Here is a 25,183-nt window from a genome sequence, read left to right as displayed (position 1 = left end):
CCATCTCCTCTTGGATGTCCACTCGCTTTCTCAAAATCAACATTGAAAAAACAGAACTCATTGTTTTCCCTCTGTCTAAGTCCTCATCCCATCTGGATCTTTCCATCACTGTTAACAACTCCACCTTCACCTCCGTCCCCCAACTCCGCTGCCTGGGCGTCACCCTCGACTCCTCCCTCTCACATTCAATCCCTTGCCGAATCCTGTCGCTTCCAACTTCGCAACATCGCCCGCATCCGGCCCCTCCTATCTCATGAAGCAACCAAAACTATTATCCACGCGCTTATCATTTCCCAGCTGGACTACTGTAATCTTCTCCTCACCGGCCTCTCCCGCTCTCGCCTTGCCCCCCTTTGTTCTATTCTCAATGCGGCTGCGAGGCTTATCTTCCTTTCTCGCCGCTCCTCTTCTGCCTCCCCTCTCTGCCTTGCCCTTCACTGGCTCCCCTATCCCTACCGAATCCTCTTCAAACTTCTTACCCTCACCTACAAGGCCCTTTCCCACTCTACCGCCCCCTATATCTCCAATCTCCTCCCCATCCACACTCTCGCCCGGTCCCTGCGTTCGGCCAATGACCGTCGCCTCTCCTCCACTCTAATCACCTCATCCCCCCCCCCTCTGCACTCCCTGTAGGAGTCCCTCAGGGCTCTGTTCTTGTCCCTCAGAATTTAAGACTTCTCCCGAGCCTTCTCCCGAGCTGCACCCCAGGACTGGAATGACCTTCCACGCTCCATCCATTTGTCCCCTCACTTGTGCTCCTTCAAACGGGGACTCAAAACTCATCTCTTCCTCAAAGCCTACCAGCCTTCCACTTAATCCTCTTTCCATGCTCACTCTCATCTCCTGGCTCCTCCTCTGAAGAGGGTGCACTTGCTCCCCTCCTCTGACTCCCTTTGTGCCGGTCATCTGTTTGCCCTCCCTTTAGGATGTAAGCTCTAATGAGCAGGGCCCTTCTCCCTCCTGTTTCTCTACTTTCTCTTCTGCTCCAACTTCAATATTTTTGCTTTCCCTGGAGCATCTGAAATCTTAGTGCTTCTCGTTTATTGTTCTGTACTGTTATTTCCTGTACTGTCTATTGTTTCTACTGTGTTCTGCGCTGTGGAAACCTTGTGGGCCTTATAAATAAATAATCATAATAAGCTTGTCTGAAGAGGTGAGTTTTCAGAGAACGCTTGAAGGTTTGAAGACTAGAGGAAAGTCTTGTGGTGCGAGGCAGTGAATTCCATAAAATGGGTGCAGCCCGAAAAAAGTCAGAGAATTGAAGGAAGTGATGAGATTGGAAGAGAGACGCAGATCTTGTGCAAAACAGAGGTATTGAGTTGGGAGATATTTTGAGACAAGTGAGGAGATGTATGCCAGCGCAATTTTGTTGATGGCCTTGTACGTTAGTAGAAGAATTTTATATTGGATACTTTGAAAAACAGGCAACCAATGTAGAGACTTATAGACTGACAGAGTTTTGGATTCTATAAGTACCGCCCTCCACAGCGATTCAGTGTAATTTCACAGAGGAACACAAAAGGGTTAGCACAGTCTGTAGAGAAGTTGGGCAGCATCATAGGTAGAATAAAAAGAGGAGGAGGTAGCAGTGTTCTTCAAAGTCTACAGTGAGATTCAGGAGAGCTCCATTGCGTCACTGCTAATTGTCATTGCTGAAATACAAATACTAGGGCTGGCAGGCGTGGTGTAAATCTGCAGTCACATTGTACTGTGTTTGTGATGTAAAGGGTTAACAGGATTGTGTGTGTGTGTCTTATGCAAGCCCTCTCCGATCTTTTAAGATAACATTCATACAATGATCCCTGTGAGTACATTACATTTCCATATGTCCAGGACTGGTTTTAACTAGTCTCTGGGGGAGAAGGGGGTTGGATTCAGAAGTTTAATAGGCAGCTGATAGCCACATAGTGGTAGCTTCAATTGGAACATCGTCTGGAAAGCTGTGTCCAACAAATTATCCTGATTTCTCTGAGTGCTATCAAAGCAACGGGGCTCCTCAGATCAAGAGATTATTCAGCAGCCAAATTGAATTCCACAGCTAAGTATTTTTTGCTTTCAAATGTATATTTTATATTAAACATTTGTATTATCCGTTTTTACAACTTTTTCCTGTCAATCATTGTAATCATTGTGTTATATAGGTTACACACAAAGAGGAGAGCTCCATTGCTAATTGTCATTGCTGAAATACAAAAACTAGGGCTGGCAGGCTTTTCTTCTGAATTTGCAGTCGCCTTTCTCTATGAGTGCTAGTTCTGCAACTGTCATTGAGGCATCTTTTTGTAAGGTCAGTCATGATCAAGCAAGACCTTGTCATCCGGAATCCAAAAATGGTGTCCAAATACTTTTACGTGTAAAAGCCGAGCTGGAAGAAAACAGTAAGACATTAAAGGAAAATGTATGTTCAGATTCAGAAATGCTATGTGTAATCTTGACCATTCTGATAGTGTATCCATAAAGAAGGCCCCTTTCAGCATTTCTGCAGATGTGTGTCTGAACAGCCCAAGTGTAGCCAGTGATACACAAATTGAGAATGCCACTTTGGAATTGCAACAGGATGAGGGGGATATTTGTGTAGCCGACGAGGGCTCTAACGAGGATGATGTTTGTCCTGCACCGGTGGAAGTAGTTCTGGCACGTGATAAGAAGAAGGACATTTTCATGCCTGGACATAAGACCAAAAAATCCACTACTTATGTGTGGAATTATTTTTACCCAAATCCTGACAACAGTTGTCTAGCCATTTGTAGCGTTTATAAAGCCACAGTCAGTAGAGGTAGGGACCTTAACCATCTAGACACCTCATCCATGTTAGGCCATTTGAAGCATGTTCATGGCAAGCTGTTGGGAAAATCAGAAACTTGTGCTAAAAAAATAACAAGCAGTCCATCATCAGCTAGGACCCATCTCTCACTTACATCCCGACGCCTGCAATCTACACCCACAAAACACCGTCTTCATCAATATCCTCAGTAGCGATCAGAGTTAGTCCTGCATCCAAGTTGGTAAGGCTAGATGACACCTCCACTATCCTGGATTCCTCACAAGAATTCTTGAGCGTTAGTCCCACTGCTGCTGCTGCGTCTGGGGGTGAATCTTCATCCCAGAAGCAGACCAAGAAGAAGACTACTAGTAGTTTACAACAATTGACTGTTAAACAATCCTTTACAAGAGGAAGCAAGTATGAAAGTTGTCACCCAGTAGCAAAGCGGATCACAGAAGCCATGGAGACAATGATAGTATTAGATCTGCGTCCAATATCCAATAATAATGCAGCTGGTTTTAGACAGTTAATTGAGGTCTTGTGTCCCCGTTACCAAATTCCATTATGACACCATTTCATTAGAAAAGCTATTCCTCACCTCTACCAGAAGGTTCGTAAAAATGTAATTATTGGGCTACAAAATGCCATTCTACCCACTGTACATTTAACCACAGATATGTGGACAAGTGGAATTGGGCAAAATAAAGATTATATGACTGCCCACTGGGTTGGTGATTCGCCTTCACCAGCAGGAACAGCAGCAGCATGTACCCAAGTACGTCACATTTTTCAGAGGCAGGCTACTCTGTATCACCGGCTTCACTAAGAGGCATGCAGCTAATAATTTGTACAAAAACTAAGGGATGTCATTGCAACATGGCTTATTCCGCCTGGACTCTCCTCAGGAGATGTCATTTCTGATAATGAAACCAATATTGTGAGAGCAGTACAGCTGGGTGAATTCCCTCACATTCCCTGTTTTGCTCACACAATAAACTTGGTGGTGCAGAGATTTTTTAAAAAATGACAGGGACATGAAGGAGATGCTGTCTGTGGCCCGTAAAAATATGGACATTTCCGGCATTCGACAACAGCATGTAGGAGATTGCAGCAGCTGCAAGAGCAATTTATTTTGCCCTGCCACCAACTTAAGCAATAGGTGGCAACAAGGTGGAATTCCACCCTGTATATGCTTCTGCGTGTGGAGGAATAGCAAAAAGCCATCCACGCTTACTCCACGAGCCATGACTTTGGGAAAGGAGGGGGGATGTATTTTAGTCAAGCGTAGTGGAGAATAATTTCCGTGTTGTGCAAGGTGCTGAAACCATTTGAAGTATTCATCTGTGAAGTGAGTTCAGACACTGCTAGCTTGAGTCAAGTGATTCCCTTAATTAGACTTCTGGAAAAGCAGCTTAAGAAACTGAAGGAGGAGAGTAAACAAAGCAATTCCGCTAAGTAAGTCGGACGTGTAGATCTAGTACTATATTCGCATCGCCAGGATCCAAGAGTTATCAAAATCTTGAAATTGGATCACTACAGTTTGGCGACTGTGCTTGATCCTCAGTTTAAGAAGAGATGCAAGGAGTTCCTGGTGAGCAAGATGACAGCTCAAGAGTTACATGACAGGACGGCGTCTCCTCCTTCAGTTTTTCATTCAACTGCTGGTAGGAAAAAACTTAGCTTTCTCAAGAGACCCAGGGATGATGCAGGAACTCAGCACAAAATTTTAACATCTGGTGTAAAAGAATTGACCAAAAAACGTGACACCTCTGCCGTTAACTCCACCTGCTCCTACTATCAACATCCAAAGGATGGTGGAGGATTATTTTCACGACAGCATAGAAATAGGCACATCAAACAGTCCTTTTACATACTGGGAGGAAAAAAAAGGGTACTTGGAGACCCATGTATCAACGTAGGAGGCTACTTCCTCAAAATGTGGAAAAGATGATGTTCATAAAAATGAACTTCAAGTTCCACGAGGAAGGCCATTCCCACCAATTACATCAAAATGTAGCATGTAGTATGGGGAAATCCACTAATACTATAAATAGACCTAGCGCATGAACTAAGTTCATTACGTATCAGAGCTTCTGCACTGTAGAAGCGGTTTGTGGCAGCTCTCATCATTTATTTTTAGTTTGTTTATTACAAGCATGTTCCGGATGGGAAATTACAAATCTCGGGCCCTCCTGGCTGGAGATAAGAAGACTTCAAGCAACAAGGGGGCCCCCCTGGCCAAGAAGAACTGAAGACTTCAAGCAACAAAGGTGGCTTTTTGCCCAAGAAGAAGAGAAGACATTTGAAGCAGGGACTTTGAATTTACAAATTATTTTTGGACATTTCAAGCCGGACTATTGGATACAATTGTATTTGGGACTTGGTTTACAGCCATTTTAGAATTGAAAGCTGCTGACAACAGATGAAAACATCAGTTGTAAGTAACCAGCAGTAGGCTGGCAGCACTAGGATTAATAGTGGCAACGCAGGGGGACCCCACGCCTTTTTTTAAAACTTTTATCTTTTTTTTACAGTTTTGACAGCTGCCGGGACTTTCGGCTGTATAGTCTGACAGGGATGTGTTTACAGACCACACTGCTAGAATGCAGAGTGTTGTATCTGGCGTGTTTGAAAGCAAACTCTTCTGAGTTTGCTTAATCCCAGCTTCATTCATTTGAGACTTGTGTAGCTAGAGTGGCAAACAGTCGGGAGTTTGATCTCTATGGATTTTGGAAATGGCGCTTTTGACAGAAACACATCTCTGTGTTTGTAATCTGCACTTTACATCAAAGGTACCTAACTATATTATAATGCTGTGGGAATTGGGGCTGATTCGAAGTCGCTTTTTGCTGGGAATTAAAATGGCTCTTTTTAGTGCATTGTCTGGCACCCTGGATTGGTGTGGGTCTGATAAAAGCACGCATCCCGGGGGAGTCAGAGCTCATTGCCATGTATTAGCTGTAGAATTACCGATGTTATCCAAGAAACGGGTGGACCGATCAAATGAACCATAACTGGTTTCATGATCCAAGGACAATTCTTTTCTGCCACTGCTGTGTGACAATGTTTCCTAGATGTGCTAGGAACTGCCATGTGTTTGAGTCATTGCTCTGTCGCTTAGCATCCAGCCAGGTCGCTGCAGTATTTATCCAAAAGTGGATGAAAATAATATTGTGACCTGTGAGGTGGTCAAAATTAACTGCAAATTACTTGAAATTAGTGTTATTGAGGTAATAATAAAGAGCAAAATTATGTGATTTTAGCATATTTTAGCATTTTTTCTAAAAAATACAGATCAAAAACCAAAACACACGAAGGTGGTTTTGCCAAAACCAAAACTCGAAGTTAATCTAGATCCAAAACCTGAACACGGGGGTCAGTGAACATCTCTAATTACAATAGTCGATATGGGAGATGATGAGTGCATCAATTAAAGTCTTTGCATTAACTTGTGTGAGATATGTACGTATTCTGGAAATGTTTTTTAGATGTATGCAACATGATGTAAATTGTCACGGCTCTGAGGTTTTTTGCAGATACCCTGTCCCTACTATCGAGGATGGTGGAGGCAGAATACAATGATATTCACAGGATAAGTTCACGGCTTACAAGCATCAATAACAACACAGGAGAAAGTAGTAGTGCTGCAACGTAGTGTATTGAATGTTGGTACAACAGGAAGGAGATATATAGATATATATATATATATATATATATATATTGGCAGAGATGAATACACGGCAATTCGTAGTAATGCAGACACAATTCACATATGCTACTTCATAGTCGGTAACCCTTGGCAACAGCATGAGATGATATACAGTTTAACGCAGAGATGATAAACAAGAACACTAGGATCCAATAGAGAACCACACAGCAGATGAATGTGAATCACTGGTAGAGCGTACAGTCCAAACAGAGTAGTATATAGAACTTAGCTGATCCGAGAGTAGAGATGACTCAACATAGCAGGTGGTACTGGAATCGCTGATTCTTATTAAGTAAAGCAGTAAGCGTTAAACATCACCCAAGGACTTGGATGAACACTGACACATGCAGTAGAATGTTGCCTAGAAGTAGCAGAGACGTGAGTAGTATCTGAATCATGCGTGGAACTACAGGTAGCAGGATTCGTTGTAACTGCAATGGTAAGTTCACTGTAGTATGGAGCAACTGAACAGAGAAACGCAACTTGAGCCCAAGCACTGGCCACCGGCACAACAAGTAGTTCACAATAACAGTCCAGTAACCAGGTAACAGCAGAGTAAGGATAACCCGTGTCAGACGTGGAACTACAGGTGACAGGTAACTTGATAGTAGCTCTAACAGCGAGATGCAGCGATCTTAGCCAGCCAGCAGTAAAGTTGAACCAATAGATAAGGCACAGGTTTAGCGACAACTCACGATACTCGTTCAGCGTGCAGATGAATAGCGGAGAGGAGTTCCAGCTTGCAGGTGAACAGCGGTGAGGAGTTTGCAGCTTGTAGATAAACAGCAGTGAGAAGTTTGCAGGTAACGGACACACGGAAGGAGAGGTATACAGCTAGATCCAAATGCAACCAGAGTAACACGAAGAACAGGCAATGAGCCCATAACCTTGGGAGGTTAATATAGTGCTCCAGGACCAATGAGGTTCAGGAGGAGGTCCAGATCACAGTAGCCAGAAACACATGTGAAAGTAATGTCTCTGAGGCAGAAGCAAGCAGAATCATGGTTCTTAAAGGGAAAGTCACAGCACCGGCACCTAACTGTGGGACCGGCGTGTGACATAAATATAGAGTTGATGTGGGGAACAAAGGATAGTTGTGAGTCAAGGATTACACCTAGGCAGCGAACTTGCAGGGTGGGATTTATGGTCATGCTGTCTACAGAAATAGAAATGTCAGGCAGGAAGCTTCTATTGTTGTGAGGGAATTTTATTAATTCTGTTTTTGAAAAGTTGAGTTTTAGTTGGCGAGAGGACATCCAAGATGAAGTGGAAGAAATACAGTTAGTAACACGAGACAACACAAATAGTGAGATTTCAGTTGAGGATAGATACATCTGTGTATCATCCGCATAAAGATGATACTGAAATCTAAAGGAACTTAATTGGTTTTCCAAGAGAAGTGGTGTAGATAGAGAATAGCAGAGGACCTAGGACTGAGCCTTGTGGTACGCCAACTGATAGAGGAAGCGGAGTAGAGGTTGTTCCAGAGAAATTAACACTGAAAGAGCGACTAGATAGGTAGGATGATGTGAGGAAACTGGGTGGTACTGGACTGAGAACTTTTTATTCATCACCCGTTTCTCACAGTTTGATGTACTTTTTAATCCTTGGCACAGTCTAAGTATATACACCAGAGCATCTGTGTATTATGTGTATTATTTCATGTTATTAGGTATGTTGCTATATTGCAAAATTGTATGTATTAGAAATAGAATGAATATTGACATATTGTGTGACAGCAGAAGTCATTTTGCTTGTGTTAGCTAAGGTAATTACCATTTGTCTCAAATGTCCATTGTCATGAGGTGTGGCTTAGATCTGGTTTGTATTCAGAGCAATGTCTGAGTTACTTGACACAGCTAACTGGCAGCCCACATTAATTAGCTAGGTCAACAGGTAATCTGAGAGGTAATTAGGTTAGAACGTCTAGATGATATGCAATGTGCCTCCACAGTAATATACTGTCTGAAATAGCATTGGGAAATGTATTAACATGTATCAAAATAAATATAATTGTATCAAAATGTATCACAGACTCAGATTGTGTAATGTTACAGATACAAGATCAAGACAGTGACCATCCTGATGAGTAATGGATTCAATCAAATGGGAGACGTCAATTAAGGAGGTTAGAGAGCAGTTTTGAAACAGCAATGGAACGTGGATTAGAAATAGGGATGTTGAAATCACCCATGATGATGATGGTGGGGATGTCAGAAGATAAGAAGTGAGGGAGCCATGCAGAGAAATGTTCAAGAAATTATTAGTGGGGTACAGGGGGGCGATAGATCACAGCGATACGCATAGAGAATGGGTTAAAATTCCTAACAGTATATACTTCAAAAGATGTGAACGTGACTGATGGAACATTTGGTAGATCTGTGAATGTGCACTGTGGAGAGAGAAGTAGTCCAACCCCACCTCCTTGTCTGCCTCCAGGTCTTGGGTGTGAGTGAAATGGAGGCCACCATGTGAAAGGGCTGCAGGTGTGGCAGTGTCTGATTGCGTGAGCCATGTTTATGTAATTGCCATAAGGTAGAGTTTGTTTGAGAGGAAGAGGTCGTGTATGGAGGTAAGTTTGTTACAAATAGAGTGTGCACTGCAAAGGGTACATTTAAAGGACTTTGGAAGACATGGGACACAGGTGATGCATTTCAGGTTTGCTGGTTTTCAGTAGCGTTCAGATATATGTGTGTGGAAGAAGTGAGGGGGACTTGGATTAGATGATATATCACCAGCTAATAGAAGCAAGGAGGAAGAAAGATAGGAAAGATGATTGTAAGATGTGTATCCTTTTAGTTTCTGGCAACAGGGTGAAACTATTGAAATGAAATAGGACAACAGTTCATGAGTGTTAACCAGAGGTGAGTGAAGTAATAGAGGGGCAATGTGAACAGAGGTGTTTGTTGCAGGAAGGGTGAAGGATGATATAGGTCTAAAGATAATGCCATGAAAGGAGAGCAAGAAAAATAATTTGGCAAACATTGGTATTTAGAAGGAATATAGCAACAAATGTAGGAATTAAAAAAAAATCACCTAGATGTAAAGTCCTGTGCAATCAGAAGTAGCAGAGTAATGATGCAGCAGACGTAGATTATGTGTAGATGTCTTTAATTGTTGTTCAATGGTTTTTCAACTGTATTTTCTAAACACTTTGTGTAGAAAACACACATATGTCTCCCCCAGACTGAATGTTAAGTTATAGTAAGGCTGATTTCAAAATAAGTTACATCTGTGCTAATTGGACAGCTGATCAGAGAAGGGAGTGGGGAAGCTATTGGGTTTACTCAGGCTATATGAGTGTCACGGTTCAAATACAAAGTGCAGCTCAGGAGCTAGGAATGAGGTGAAAACACACGTAGGTTATTGCTGGAATAACAATCTGTTGGTATAATACTGAATATACAGGAACATCAAGGGCAGAGCCCCCTCTGGAGCAGGCTTCAAGGGCAGCGCCCCCTCTGGAGCAGGCTTTAAGGGCAGCGCCCCATCTGGAGCAGGCTGTAGCTCAGGAAGAGAGACAGCGGCTGAAGACTCGGAACTGGAGACAGCGGCTGAAGACTCGGAACTGGAGACAGCGGCTGAAGACTCGGAACTGGAGACAGCGGCTGAAGACTCGGAACTGGAGACAGCGGCTGAAGACTCGGAACTGGAGACAGCGGCTGAAGACTCGGAACTGGGTAGCACGGTGGCAGGAGACTCGGGTGCAGAGGCAGCGGCAGGAGACACAGGACCGGACGCCGTGGCAGCAGACCCAGGACCGGACGCCGTGGCAGCAGACTCAGGACCGGACGCCGTGGCAGCAGACTCAGGACCGGACGCCGTGGCAGCAGACTCAGGACCGGACGCCGTGGCAGCAGACTCAGGACCGGACGCCGTGGCAGCAGACTCAGGACCGGACGCCGTGGCAGCAGACTCCAAGCTGGAGGCAGAGGCTGGGACCTCAGGGCTGGAGGCAGAGGCTGGGACCTCACGGCTGGAGGCAGAGGCTGGGACCTCACGGCTGGAGGCAGAGGCTGGGACCTCACGGCTGGAGGCAGAGGCTGGGACCTCACGGCTGGAGGCAGAGGCTGGGACCTCACGGCTGGAGGCAGAGGCTGGGACCTCACGGCTGGAGGCAGAGGCTGGGACCTCACGGCTGGAGGCAGAGGCTGGGACCTCACGGCTGGAGGCAGAGGTTGTTGGCGCCTCAGGGCAGGTGGCTGGAGCCTCAGGACAGGTGGCAACTGGAGCTGGCATCACAGGACAGGTGGCAACTGGAGCTGGCACCACAGGACAGGTGGCAACTGGAGCTGGCACCACAGGACAGGTGGCAACTGGAGCTGGCACCACAGGACAGGTGGCAACTGGAGCTGGCACCACAGGACAGGTGGCAACTGGAGCTGGCACCACAGGACAGGTGGCAACTGGAGCTGGCACCACAGGTCAGGTGGCAACTGGAGCTGGACCACCTGTGAACTGGGAATTAGTTACCCCATAGTTCTTACTAAACAGCAAATTTGTAGAAGCACAATTAGGAGGTGCTGTTTGCACAGGTTCAGCAGCAGTAAAGGTGGATTGAGACAGACCAGCAGCTTCTGTATTAGGAGAGACATAATCAGACAGTCTCCTGAGAGAGTCCACAAGTAAAGCGGAAAATCTAGCAAGCTGAGAACGTAGCAAAATAATGTCCATCTGTAAAGTTTGTAGCAGTGGCAATTCCAAGATTGGTGAAACAGACATGCTGCAAAAACAAATGAAAAAAGAATTGCAGAAAAAGGTCCCAGAAAATATCTTCCACACGACTCCTAAGCTGTTTTTTCTTTTGGTTGGTTATACTGTCACGGTTAAAATACAAAGTGCAGCTCAGGAGCCAGGAATGAGGTGAAAACACACAAAGTTTATTGCTGGAATAACAAGCTGTTGGTATAATACTGAATATACAGGAACATGCAGGAATAAATACCGGGTAGATGGCTGATGTAGGAAAGTGGTAATATGGAGAGCTCCCAGATAGCAGGTAACCAGAAATATGGAGAGATCCAGGCAGCATGAAAACCACAAGCACAGCAGAGGGTGGGAACAACAGGATGGGACAACAATAACCAGCAATGAATGCTGGGAGAGATAAGTATAAGAAGGAAACACCCAGGTGCAAGGAATAATTAGTGAACAGGAAGGTTAACTCTTAAAGTTGCAGCACCTCTGGTGATCAGAGGTACTACTGCTAACACATAAAATGAACACAAATAATAAAGTCTGATAGTCCAGGAGGCAGGAGCTGCCAGGCAAAGCAGTATGCTGCAGGCAGATCGTGACAATGGGAGCCAGGCCAGAGTCATAAAATTGGTTCAATGAGACGTTCAGTTCTTGTACATACTTTAAAAAATAAATAAATAAATACAGGTACAGTTGCAGAGATGAGAATAAGAGAAGATGAGATGTTCAGTTCTTGTACATACTCCAGACCCCATGTAAAAAGTACCAGCAGGGATAACAAGTTTAGAAACTAAATCCTCACTGTACTTTATACCAGTACTAGAGGTGATAGAACATGGGAAGAATTCGCTACATTGGATGAATTGGGGGAATATTGTGTCCCTTTGATCCTTAATCAATGGTGGTATGTGGAGAAGGGACAAATATTAGGACATTTGGTAGTGGTACCTGATTCAGTTTACGTAGTAGTGAAAAACAGTGAACATCCATCAGACAAGATGCAAAGTATGGGTGATGCCAGTAGGCACAGAAAACACAAAGAAGATAGGAGATATAGTAGCTTCAGGTCTAGTGATACATATTTAGTGTTACTAGAAGGAACAGATAATCCTGTATATTTCTCTTCCTGCAGGTGGGTTCCTATTGCTGAATAATTGCCTGGGAGTGGATTGTGTGCCGTCTTCTGGTGATCCTGTGGTTTGGGTCTTGACAAATATCATGGAACAGAGGAAAGAGCTTTGTTTGCCAAGCTAGGGAACTATTCAAATTGCTGGATTTGTACCATTCACCTCTTCAGATGGATCACTTCTGTATGTTGTTAGACATCTCTGGATGAAGTTTTGTAAGACACTGAACAATGGATAGTTCTGGTAGTTTAACCAAAAAACTATTTTATTGTACAAAAGTGTATTTTTATGTAGCAGATTGGTTATATAAACCATGGTGGTCTGCAGTACGGAAGCCATGTGCCTTAGAAGAAGAAATTCGAATTATCATTAGTGGTTTTAGCAGTAGATAATGCTCATAATTTGGAGAAATTGGCAGAATTATTTAATGATGCCACTGATGAAATTTTGGGTGTCTTATATATAGTGAAATGTAACTAAATTTCATGCTAAAGTGTTAAATCAACATTCTTTGGTATTAAATTACAAGGGGCATGTGTCACACTGTAGGTCCTGCTTGGTACAGTTATGTGTGTGAGAATGAAAGATCAAGTATATGGATATAAACAGAAAATCAGACCAATATAAAGAAGTTGCCCAGTGGCCGGGTTACGTTGGTTAAACACAGCTAATTGGTATTCTTGGTGGGGAGGTTGGTTTAGTGGAATTATTGTTAGTTTCTTATATGTAATCATTGCATTACTTGTGATAGTTTCAGTGAACTGTGATGGAAAGGGTTAAGAGGATTGAATAATGCAAGCCCCCCACCTGTTATGTAGACACCATACATACAATGATCACTATTATGCAGCACAGAGGGATATGTAGCAAAGAACTTCTATTAAATAGTCTCGGGCGGTATGTACTGAACCTCTTACCCATCACTCTGTGCCCCCAGTCAGTACTGACCAATGCATCATACATCCATTACACCCAGACAGATTACTCTCTGAGTCTCTCATCACATTATTCCCACGGTTTGTATTGTGGTCTTACACCCCCTAATACTCAGTGTGTCCCCATCACACCCTGTCACTTCTCACCCCCAGTGTGTGACACTCACAGACACCCTTCTCTCTCCCTGCCCTCTTCTACTGGGAGACATCTCCCCTCCAGCACCCAGCTGTGTCATCCTATGTATCTCAGTGCGGGGGGAGGGGGACCATAAATGTTACTGGGTGCAGCCATTGTGGTGTGGTCTTGTTATATCAGAGGGAAATAACTTGGATGTCATTGATCCCTCAGGATAGAGTGAAGAGGTGAATGTACTTTAGGACGTATATCAGTACAGAACAAGTAATGTCTTACAGCTGATGACTGACAGATATGTGACAGTAATTTTCCTCTCCTCCACTCAGGAGGTAACAGGCAGCCTAGTCCCAAGTAACAATCAGCAGCTGCATCTAAGAGATATTGTGGTAGTCACAGTAATTCCTACTGTATAATCCTCATAATACTTATATCCTCCTCATTCATCACCTATTTTATTTTACCTGTGTTATGTTTATCGTTATATCTCATTATATCTATGTAGGTACATAACCTGCCAGTCACTGCGTCCTCTCACCCGGAAGATGTTACTTCCGGCCTGTGCGGTCCACCGACTTATTGTCTGTGCGTTCCAAATGAACATAGCTGCGTTCTACATACCGGAAGTGATCTTTCTTCTGTTGCAACTTCCGGGTGACCTTAGAGTAGGAGGAGTCAGAGAGGTGACTGCTGTGTCCGCACCAGGTAATTATGTTATTATTATTATACATTATTATACAGGGGGAGCAGCCTCTGGTGTCCTGTGAGTATAATACGTGTCAGCTGACTGGGGCCCTGTTATTATAACACAGTTTGAGGTGTAATTAGTGTAATACAGGTGCAGCAGCCTCTGGTGTCCTGATATAATACATTTACAGCAGACTGGTAGAGGACTCCTTTACTTTCCATAATGAATCAGCTCCTTCATGTTCATGTAACAAAGGGCTGAGCTCACTGAGCTGAGGGTGTCAGTCAGGGCTTCTTGTTTTACTAAACAATAGACTCTCACAGAGAATGTCAGTGTGTGTGAGAATCTTCAGAGACTAAATGATTATCCTCCAGTAAATGCCTCATCCTCCCCTGTGCTATATACATGGCCAGCAGGCTTTTCATACATCAATGTGAAAGGCAGTGATAATGTGGCTTCTAGCATCACCAGGGGTTATAAATACTGTTTGGTTATAATGTACTGGATTAGTAGGTGGATAGAATCTTATCCGTCCAGTGAAACTACTGTATTCTGAGGTGCGTCATCTATAGGAGAATAATGGAATTTTAAATCCATAACAGATAACACATTGGTAAGGGGATTATTATTGTTAAAGTTTTGGTCTAGTCTGTATCTAAATAACATTGGGATACCTGACCAGGGAAAGAAAGATTTGCAGACTGTCCCTAAAATGTTGGTTACGGATCTCATACCCCACCGGAGCACTCCAGAGTGATACCAGTGTGACCTGTGTATAGTGATCAGTGGATTATTGGTGACCTGTGTATACTGATCAGTGGGTTATTGGTGACCTGTGTATAGTGATCAGTGGATTATTGGTGACCTGTGTATACTGATCAGTGGATTATTGGTGACCTGTGTATAGTGATCAGTGAGGCATTATCTCACTTCTTGGCCCCTCTCTAATCAATGGGCAGCAAAAGTTAAATCTCACCCTGATGATCATCTACCTGCTGACTGGAGAGGTGAGAGATTGTGTGATCTCCTTTATAGAAACAATTAAACCGTTTATATCAGAAACGTATAACTTACCTCTCCTGCAGCTCCTGCCATCTTCAGTTGACCTTCTATTCTTAGGCCTCTGTTATCCTCCAGCTTCCAACGCAACATCATCTTGCTGTTTGCACTAATCTGACCAAAGAAGGTGATTAATCTGTGGGTGCCGGCCATAGACAGAGGACACAAATTGCTGGCAGGAGCTGCACCCATCTCAGATATTCACTCCATTTTTCTTGGAAAGTGTTACATATAGGAAAGAGATTGTTTTTTTACAATTAGATTTTATTGCACAACTAAACCCTAAAAATAACAACTTTGAATTAGTGTTTTTTTTTTTTCCATTTATTTTTTTATTGATGTATCCCTCAATACACAGGAGTACATAGTAGTGAAGAAGACATCCGATGAGCGTGTGATACTCAGTAGCCATCTCTGTGTGTCAGAAAGATTGAGCAGGACCCAGAATCCTGCCCAAGTCACAGTTCCTCCACCTCACTTACTGATACATGAGAAAAACAGTGATCAGAAGATCCTGCAACTAACCAACAAGATCATTCAGCTGCTGACTGGAGAGGTGACTGCTGGGAATGGGACATTATACAGTAACACCAGGGGATGTGTCTGGGTGATGACTGTATCATTATGTGTGTCAGGGTCCTATAAGGTGTGAGGATGTCACTGTCTATTTCTCCATGCAGCAGTGGGAGTATTTAGAAGGACACAAGGCTCTGTACAAGGACGTGATGATGGAGAATAACAACACCCTCATGTCATGGGGTAAGAGTAAAGTATTTTTTATTGTATAGGAAAAAGCAGTTTTGAGCGCTACCTAGATACACACAATAAATCGCATAAAAACAATGTATTCAATCACAATGTGTCACCTACAGATGGATCCACTAACAGAAATACCCCAGAGAGATGTCTCCGTCCACTTTTTTTACAGGATTGTACAGAGGAAAATCATATTGTCCCACAAGACTATCGGGTAGGTAGTGTTTAGGGTCTTTCCAAATACCAAAGGGACTTTTTATTATATTCTCTGTAGAGCAGCTGTGTGTGTGTCTTATACACTGATATTCTTCTGGTTTATCTCAAATAATGTAATCAGACATTATTTTTTTTTGCTTTGTGGTTAATTTAGAGTGATAACCTGGCTGATATTAAGGCAGAAGATATAGAGGGAGAAGAAGAGACGTATGTGAGGGGTGATCAACAGGAAATCCCTACAGATATCCGCACAGGTAAGTACTACATCAATCTATTATTCTATATCCTCCTCTGTCTGTACAAACTAATGAGGAACAAGTATCTGCTCAGTAGGGGAGTCAGGAGCCATCAGCCCCTATTAGACTTCTGTTCTCCTCCTCACATCATATCATTGTGCTACCAGCCCAAAGATCTGACCAGTCTCCTCCCCCCACTCTCTCTGGTGATTCCTATATATCAGTACAATGAACGTTACTGTTGGGGTATCGGGGTTCACCGATACTTATATCAATCGCCTTCAATGTCTGTTAAATCTTCATTGATTTTCAGTCGACTGGTGAACAGAAAAAAAACCAACACATGTATGAAATAATGCTGAGTAATTCTGATTCTATTTCAACCAGAGCTTCTGACTATTTATACAGTAGAATATTAGAGGTATAGAAACTTAACAACCAATTATAAGACAGTAGATTATGAACAACAACAAGCTCATTATGCATTATGCGTACTGTGCAACTTGTAAGTTAAAACAAATCTTATTTATACTTTTATCTTCTCAGGCATTCTGCCACAAGTTACTTTAGATAGAACGTTACGTTCAGCTTGATTTGTTGATATTCTCTGTGATCTTGTTGTAATGTTTTTCAAGGCTTCAAACTGTTTCTCTTCTGAGTAAAATGTCTCCTAATTTCTTTTTTTAAGGTTATAGCATCTTATTTCTCTTTCCTACCACTGGGGGACACTGCGAGATATTGGGGGTTTAGTAGGTGGGACTGGAGTTTAGGCACTTATTAAACTTGTTTGTTCTTCTGACTCCTCCCCTACTATGCCCCTCCTCTGTAGCTGAGACTTCAGTTGTTGTAAGGGCCTTGGAGATAGGTCACTTCACTATAGGCTCCTGCCTATACTTGGTTTAGTATTAGGTTTTCATATTTATTTATTTTCTTTTTCCATTCAGGTGCAGTGCGGGACTCGATGCAAAGACCCAGAAGAGTGAATAGTCCGGTGGCTTTCTTCAGTCCCAGCGCAGGTAAGCAGCAGATTAGCTCGTTTCCCTCGCACCTCTGCCGGCAGTCTTCTCCTGGAAACGAGCAAAAGGGGCCATATTTCTAAAGTCTGCTTTTGGGCAGCTTTTTATTTGGGCCACAAGATATTTTTGTTACTATATTGGCCATGTAGCGGCCGCGGCCACATTAAGTAATGGTGGACGGGAGGGAACCTGTAACAGCCTCTCCTTCCCGCCTGCTCGACTTGCCGGCAGCCTCCCCCCCCTCCTCCGCCCCAAGACAACGAGCTGCGGGGGAGAAGGACAACGATCTCTCTCTTTGGAGGCCATGCAGTTGTCAGTGTGACCGCACGCACCCTGGGCACTGAATCGCGGCGGATCTCACTTTCACAGCCTACAGCCATATTAAAAATATGGGCTGATCGGCGGGAATCAGAGGTGGCCATGTTAAGGGAGGATCTGGAGAGTACACTTCCTCCTCTCCCCATCAGCTTCCTGGCGCGGATGGCGGACATCTTGGCACTCCGGAACACTCCCATCGAGTGCATGCTGTTCCCTGCTCGGCCTCTTTCCACCTGGTATTGTGGTATCATTTTTATTTCTACTTTTAAACGATTGTCAGGCTGTTTAACACACAGTCAGGACTATTGTTTCAGGGTCCTGTGTCTGATGTATATTATTATTATTATTTATTTGTTAGGCGCCACAAGGTATCCGCAGCGCCGCACACAGTACTAACAGTAGACTATACAGGGTGAAACCATACAGAACAATGAACAAAAAGTACCAATACTTCAGAAACTCCAGCCAGTCATATGCAGTAAAGACGGAGCGGAAGAACAGGTATGGAGACAGAAGGGGAGGGGGCCCTGCTCATACGAGCTCACATGCTAAGGGAGGGTAAACAGACCAGGCACAAGAGGAGCCAGTTTAGGCAAGAGGAGAGAAGGGAGGACGAGCTAAAGGGAGGAGATGGGGGTTAAGTAGATGGTTGGTAGGCTTTGAGGAAGAGGTGAGTTTTGAGTGCACGTTTGAAGGAGCACAGAGTAGGAGAGAGACGGATGGAACGAGGGAGGTCGTTCCAGAGAAGGCGGGCTGCACTGGAAAAGTCTTGGATTCTGGAGTGGGAAGAGGTGATAAGAGTAGAGGAGAGGCGGCGGTCGTTGGCCGAGCGCAGGGAGCGGGCAGGAGTGTGAATGGAGAGGAGGTTAGAGATATAAGGGGCAGTAGAGTTGGAGAGAGCCTTGTAAGTGATGGTGAGGAGTTTGAAAAGGATTCTGTAGGGGAAGGGAAGCCAGTGCAAGGCAAGGCAGAGAGGGGAGGCAGAGGAGGAGCGGCAGAGAGGAAGATGAGTCTTGCGGCCGCATTGAGTATAGAGCAAAGGGGGGAGAGACGAGAGTGGGGGAGGCCAGTGAGGAGGAGGTTACAATAATCGAGGCGGGAGATGATGAGTGCATGGATGATAGTTTTGGCGGCATCCTGAGAGAGAAAAGGACGGATGCGGGCGATGTTGCGTATTTGGAAGCGACAGGCTTGGGCAAGGGAATGAATGTGGGGGGCAAAAGAGAGAGAGGATTCGAGGGTGACACCCAGGCAGCGAATTTGGGTGACAGAGGAGATGGTGGTGTTATTGACGACAATAGAGAGGTCATGGTGGGATGGGAGTCTAAGCGGAGGAAAGACAATGAGTTCAGTTTTAGAGATATTGATTTTGAGAAAGCGCTCGGACATCCAGCAGGAGATGGCGGAGAGGCAGTCGGATACCCGAGCGAGGAGGGTGGAGGAAAGATCAGGAGAGGAGATATAGAGTTGAATGTCGTCAGCAAAGAGGTGATACTGAAGACCGAAGGAGGAGATGAGAGCACCAAGGGAGGAAGTGTAGAGCGAAAAGAGTAGAGGGCCAATAACAGAGCCCTGTGGGACTCCTACGGGGAGAGGGTAGGGGGAGCAGGAAGAACCAGACATGGATACAGAGAAGGAGCGATTAGCGAGGTATGAGGCGAACCAGGCATGAACAGAACCAGAGAGGCCGAGAGAGAGAAGAGTTTGCAGCAGGAGGGGGTGGTCCACGGTGTCAAAGGCTGCAGAGAGGTCAAGGAGGATGAGAACGGAGAAGTGACCCTTATATATCATGGGATTACCGATTTATACAAAATTGGTAATTTCCTACCCTCCTGTGACATATTCTGCTTTTCAGGCAGATTTATTAATATATATATAATATTCCATATGGTGACTGTTTATTGACATTTTCTATAAGTCTAGTAAGCGGAGTCTGTATATATAAAATTCCTTCTGCTATGCTTAGCCTGTGTTACCCAAGTACTGTGTGTGGTTAACTTTTACAGTTTCCAAAATATGCAGTATGTCTCAGGAATTACCTCAGGGGTAATAAACATGCTGTTCCATATGCTCTACGTTATTTATATGGCACAAAAATAATATACAGTGTTATCCCGTGGTAGGCTGGTAGGTCTGTATGGCAATATATATGTGTATATATATATATATATATATATATATATATATATATATATATATATATATATATATATATATATATATATATATATATACACACACATATATGTGTGTGTGTGTGTATATGTATGTGACCAGTTATAAAAAAAAAAAAGACAGAACAGATTTATTCTGTGTCTCCTTCCTTGCTATTGTATCAGTCTACAATAGGTGGCACTTCCAGGAGTAAGATACTCGCTGGTTTGCAGATACTACAATATATATATATGTCCCAAATAATTGTTATACAAACTTATTTGCTGTTACCTTGCCTACCATTGCCTTATGTTTTCAGACAGACCCACTGGGAGGTCTGAGCTGCATTATTTAGGTGCGGAATGTAATTTCTATATTATCCTTTAAACAGCCTAGTCCGAATGCCTCGGCACAGACTGCGGGGCTAGGGTCTACAAACAGGGTGCTCCCATTTCGGTGTCAGCAGTTTTGCAGAAACTGGTCTGGCCTAAATCACAGTCGCCACTGGTGGTCGAACTCATTAAGGTGATTTTTGAGTCCGAAATGGTACGTGAGTATACCCTTTCTCATGCTTCTACACACGTTTACACTGTGCTGGTTAAGCCCCCACACAGCTTATATCTGTCCGCTAACACAGAAGCGGCATTCAGCTGTTCAGGTCTAAAACCATCCGGACAAAGACGCTGTTGCTCACCATCTCGCACAGATGGCCATGATTTTATCTTTCACTGTCGTCATAGTCAGAATAAAGATATAGTTCATTCCTCCCCAGAGGATGTCTATCTCAATCTGGATTTACTAACAAGAACATTATTCCCTCTGATTACACACACGAGGGGGATAATCCCAGCTTAAATTTTACACAGTTGTAGCATTTGCAAAACACCAGTCTATTTCAATTCGCAACCTAAGCCTTAGTGACACCCTATTTGAGAAAATGTTTTTCCTCATATATTAGACTTGGTGTCTGTCTTTTGACAAAAGCCAGGTAAAACAGTAATAGACTGGCCAAATTTTCAACTCCCCTCCCTCTTCCGCCAGAGAGAATACAAGGGAAGTAATCCCTGCTGTTGACAACCCTGTTGCTTTTCAGTTCTCTTATTCTGCTATCCCCTACACAGAGCAGGAGCCAGTAAAGGGTTTTATCTAGAGGCTCTCTGACAGAAGGAGTTCTCTAGCCTTTATTCAGATTAAGGGTTAATGGGGTGGTTTGTATTCACCCAGCAGAGTCATAGCTGATATTCATAAAGCCATCCAGCTATGATAAGAACAGTTAGCCACATGCTCACAGGACTACGTTCCAATAACGGAACTCTCAGTTTGCACTATTACAAACAAGTATCCAAGGGCTTCTGGCGGTAGGTGTGCTTCCTTTTTCTTTTTTTTTTATGTCAGCGACACCAGGCCATGACGTTTACGCGTTCAATCCGTTCATCCTATGTTTTAATCTGAGGTCAGAGTGCCACATTCCGAGTCATGCCTAGACTTACAAGGGTGCTTATAGTTCATGTACAGTAGCAGTGAGGTAAACACCCATAGGCCTGGGGACATCCCTCGGAAGTGGAAGTTATTTATCCCAAACGCCGCTTAGCTTACAGCTAGGAGTTTTCTGCCAGCATATTAGCCCCTCAGCAAGCAGCAGGGCTGCATTATTGAGTTCGCAGGTGGTCACTTCAGACCTACCCAGGTCTTCGCTCATTCTACCACACCAGAAGTGTTGGCTTATGCCTCATCTTCTAGACTGGGACATTCAGTATCTTCCTACCGAAGAACACGCTCATCTCTCTTCAACACAGTTCTAGAATGCTCTTGGCAGAATTCCCTTTCAGTAACATGAGGTTTTTTTCTGCAAACTAGGATACCAGGGTTCTAGTTGTAGCATTGGCACTCCTCACTCCGGACATCTCCCATATCTCCAGAAGGAGATTCTCATCAATGGGAGCTGCCTTCCATGTTTTGGACGCACATAGCATCCCTCTGCCCTGATCCACTTGTTTACCTTTCGGGTGGTGCTTAGCCACAATGATTCTTGAGTGGGTCAGTCGTCCTTCTTGTCAGGGGGTCAGAAAACCTGTAGACATTCGGTCTCATAATGCAGGGCTGTTGCATATCTGTAGCATTTATAGAATACCCGTACCCTGACTACAGGGGTCGACCTGTGTATGGTCGGAGGGGTGTGCCATGTGCCATACTATGGGCCAAGTTACTCAGACGTATAATTATTGAAGGCCGAATGCCTTAGCAAGCAGGTAGTTACCAGGGAAAGTGGGTCACTCCAGGGTAATACCCTTGTGCCCTCCTGGTTAGGTCATAGGGCACTCCGAGAGGTGGCCCAGGTTCCTTTCACATGTTAACCTGTTTTCTGTCTTGGCTCTCAATCTAATGATCCTCAAGTGGATTTTTCCATAGCCAAGTCGGGTCTCCCTAGAATTTAGGGGTGTACATGTTAATTACAGGTCCCATTTTCTTGTGGGTGCTAAAGAGTTTCTAGAAGGAGGCGCATCCCAGCTAGTCTGGTGGCCTGCCGCGTGTCTCGCAAAGCAGGGTTCTCCTGGTTTAGGGGACTAGCGTCGACGTCCCTCCTTTCCCGCTTTCCAGAGCGGCCTCATCTTGTAGCTCGGGCCTTTTGCTCTTCATCATCTAGTTTGACGCTGTGGCGTCGGATGCTCAACCCTTACGGCCAGAGAGTCTTTGCAGGGGAATGGTTGCTACCTTCAATACAGCCGTAGAGCTTCTTCCTCAGCTGTTCTCTTTGGCCTAGAAACGATATTAAGTTGGTGTAAATTCCTAGAATTTCACACGTCCCACTCAGGAATCTCTAAGGGGTTTTCTTTACGAGCTGGCTCCGATAGGGGTATCCGCCCTACTCCCTTCAGCGTGCAGCTCCCGTGGCTCTCCGTTTAGCTCAGCGGAAGGTTGTCTTGCTTAAGGGGTTTCTTCAGGCTCAGCCCACCTTTGGTTGGTCGTTATAACCAGGGAGTCTAGTTCTCGTCATCAGGGGGCTTGTTTTGGCCTCCTGTGACCCTCTGAGTTAGATACGCTGTTCGCTCATGGTATGAGTGCTCCCTTAGATATCGCTGAGTTGGTTAACCTGTTAGCTCAGTGTATATGGTGCTCCCTTGGATATCACATCTCGCAGGGGATCCGGGGCAAGAGTGTGTATGCCACTCCCTCATATTATTTCCCAGAAAATTAGTGGCGCGTTGCACGAGGCATTATTAGTTCTGACGTTTAGTGCCTGCATCCCACTTACACAGGGATTGCGGTCTATCATTCTTGTGCCTCTTCCTTTTGTGTAACGCTTCTCCGGCGGGAGGTAGTTCGTGCTCTTGCTCGCACAGTTCGCGTTCAGGAATCTAATGCCCGTTTAGCCTCTCTAGTGCTAAAGGGGGGCAGGGTCCAGGTGGTCTCTTGCCACTACATCACGACCACCATTCTGTCTGTACCCCTCTGCAGGTTCGAGTGGTTTTTAGAGTGCACTCTCCAGGGGGGTTGCAGCTTCTTGGACGGCACAACAGCGTGATTCAATGGCGCAGTTATGCCGCAGAAGAAGACGCTGCCACGCTGTACGTTTTCTTTGTTGCATGCCTTTGCATCCACTGATGCAGGTTTTTGGCCACAAAATATTGCGCACAGCCGTTCCAGAGCATTTCCGCCCTTAGAGACAGCTTTGGTATGTCCCCAATGTCTCGCAGTGTCCCCCAGTGGTAGGTAAGAGAAAAGAGGATTTTTACTCGCCGTAAAATCAATTTCTCTTACTACACTGGGGGACACTGCGCACCCTCCCTTGCTCTGAAAGTAGTGCTGTCCTTGGTGTTACTTTCTGAATTGCTTTTCCATTCTTCCTGGCTTGGTTATACAAAACTGAAGACTCCGCTACAGAGGAGGGGCATAGTAGGGGAGGAGTCAGGGGAACAAACAAGTGTAATAAGTGCCTGAACTCCAGTCCCACCTACTATACCCCCAATATCTCGCAGTGTCCCCCAGTGTAGTAAGAGAAATTGATTTTACGGTGAGTAAAAATCCTCTCTTTCTAAAGCTTAGCACATGATAGATATTAAATCAATAATCATACAATTTTACCCTTACACTCCTGTCTTCTGATTAAATATCTACTTCTAACTTCTACCTAGGTGATAATCAGCAGAAGACAGTTAGCACTTACCTTTACACTAAATGGTATCTTAAGGACCCCATATAGATAGAATAATGATTCAGCACGTATCTCCTGGTATCTTTATCACATAACTGTTCTTTCCCTATTCAATGATTTATCTAGGTGTATAGAGAGAAATACTTTGCTGATATCTATTTAGAAGTTTCCTTGTATTACATGTTAGGTAACAGTTCCACATAATCATTATAGTTAATGCAAGAAGGATTAGTAACAATGGATGAATCAAGATATTCATTGCTTTCTTCATGGAATAAGATACATTAACAAATATGTCCCACTAATGATGTGACAATCCATTTTTCAATTCCATCCCACAATTGTGTGCCAATTCTGCACATAGGTTTTTCTTTTTAACCTACTTTGTATCTGACCCAGGGTCCACGCCTGCCCTAGGATTCTCATCAATCCTATCACAAAAAGGATATAAATTTTCATTCTGGTTTCTTGATGGTCACTGTCAATCTCTTGTTGAAGACTGTGCAGTTTTTTGGTTTGATAACTGATCATTGTACATCATTTTCACTGCTTGTCTCAGGCATTAAACTTGTAGAAATTTCTGTGATCATTACTGGTTCAGGAAGCTCATTATTTTCCTGCAGGAACAACAATCAAGTGTCAGTAATTTCTTTGTCAGCCATATAACAATTCTTCACTACCACATATATGATCAACAGGTTTGCCAAACCCTTTGCTACTAATGCCAATATTCCCAATATCCTAAATGAATCATTACTGACAACTTTGCCTTTGAGGTTATGTATTCACACAAAGGCATTTTCAGAGTTTACTCTCCTATGAGTACAAATTATTGAGCACTCCTTCCTCTTCTGTTTCTCATAGTGGCATAGAAAAATTGTCACTTATCTGTCTGTTTCACACTGGTTAGGGAGGCCTTGATCCCTACTTCAGTCACATATATTCTGGCCAGACACATCAATACCATAAATCAGTACATTTCTATTTATGGGATCAAGACTCCCCTGATTTGAAGACTTTGCAGTGTGATGTGTGAATCTAGGTGTCTTTTTTCCTGTACTTTCACTGCCATGGGAGTTGTCAACAGGACTTGATAAGGACCCTTGTATCTGGGTACAAGACTTCTGACGTACTTTCTCACGACCACCCAGTCCCCAGGTTGCAGTCTCTCGGTACCTGTATCAAAATTAGGGTCTGGAATGGAAGAGAACAGTTGACCAT

The 25,183-nt window shown here is 44.1% G+C and overlaps 3 protein-coding genes across 3 annotated transcripts in view; all 3 read left to right on the top strand.

The window, feature by feature from the left end:
• LOC142159849 (uncharacterized) overlaps positions 1 to 25,183 on the top strand; it is a 408,399-nt gene that overhangs the window by 103,071 nt on the left and 280,145 nt on the right. The window lies entirely within an intron of this gene.
• Positions 1 to 25,183, top strand: part of LOC142095496 (uncharacterized) — a 65,189-nt gene that overhangs the window by 17,890 nt on the left and 22,116 nt on the right. The window contains exons 5-8 of the mRNA XM_075178441.1: positions 13,872 to 14,071; positions 15,986 to 16,083; positions 16,240 to 16,339; positions 17,266 to 17,337. Of these exons, the coding sequence (XP_075034542.1) occupies positions 13,872 to 14,071; positions 15,986 to 16,083; positions 16,240 to 16,339; positions 17,266 to 17,337 (470 nt within the window). The remainder of the gene's footprint in view (positions 1 to 13,871; positions 14,072 to 15,985; positions 16,084 to 16,239; positions 16,340 to 17,265; positions 17,338 to 25,183) is intronic.
• The window catches only part of LOC142159818 (uncharacterized), a 199,278-nt gene continuing 188,115 nt past the window's right edge, over positions 14,021 to 25,183 (top strand). Inside the window, exons 1-2 of the mRNA XM_075214590.1 lie at positions 14,021 to 14,071; positions 15,472 to 15,669. The gene's annotated coding sequence lies outside the window, so the exon portion shown is untranslated. The remainder of the gene's footprint in view (positions 14,072 to 15,471; positions 15,670 to 25,183) is intronic.

Source organism: Mixophyes fleayi, chromosome 6 (assembly GCF_038048845.1).
Source record: "Mixophyes fleayi isolate aMixFle1 chromosome 6, aMixFle1.hap1, whole genome shotgun sequence".
Classification (NCBI taxonomy): Eukaryota; Metazoa; Chordata; class Amphibia; order Anura; family Limnodynastidae; genus Mixophyes; species Mixophyes fleayi.
The sequence above is the reverse complement of the archived record's forward strand: the minus strand, read 5'-3'. Positions and strand labels throughout refer to the sequence as shown.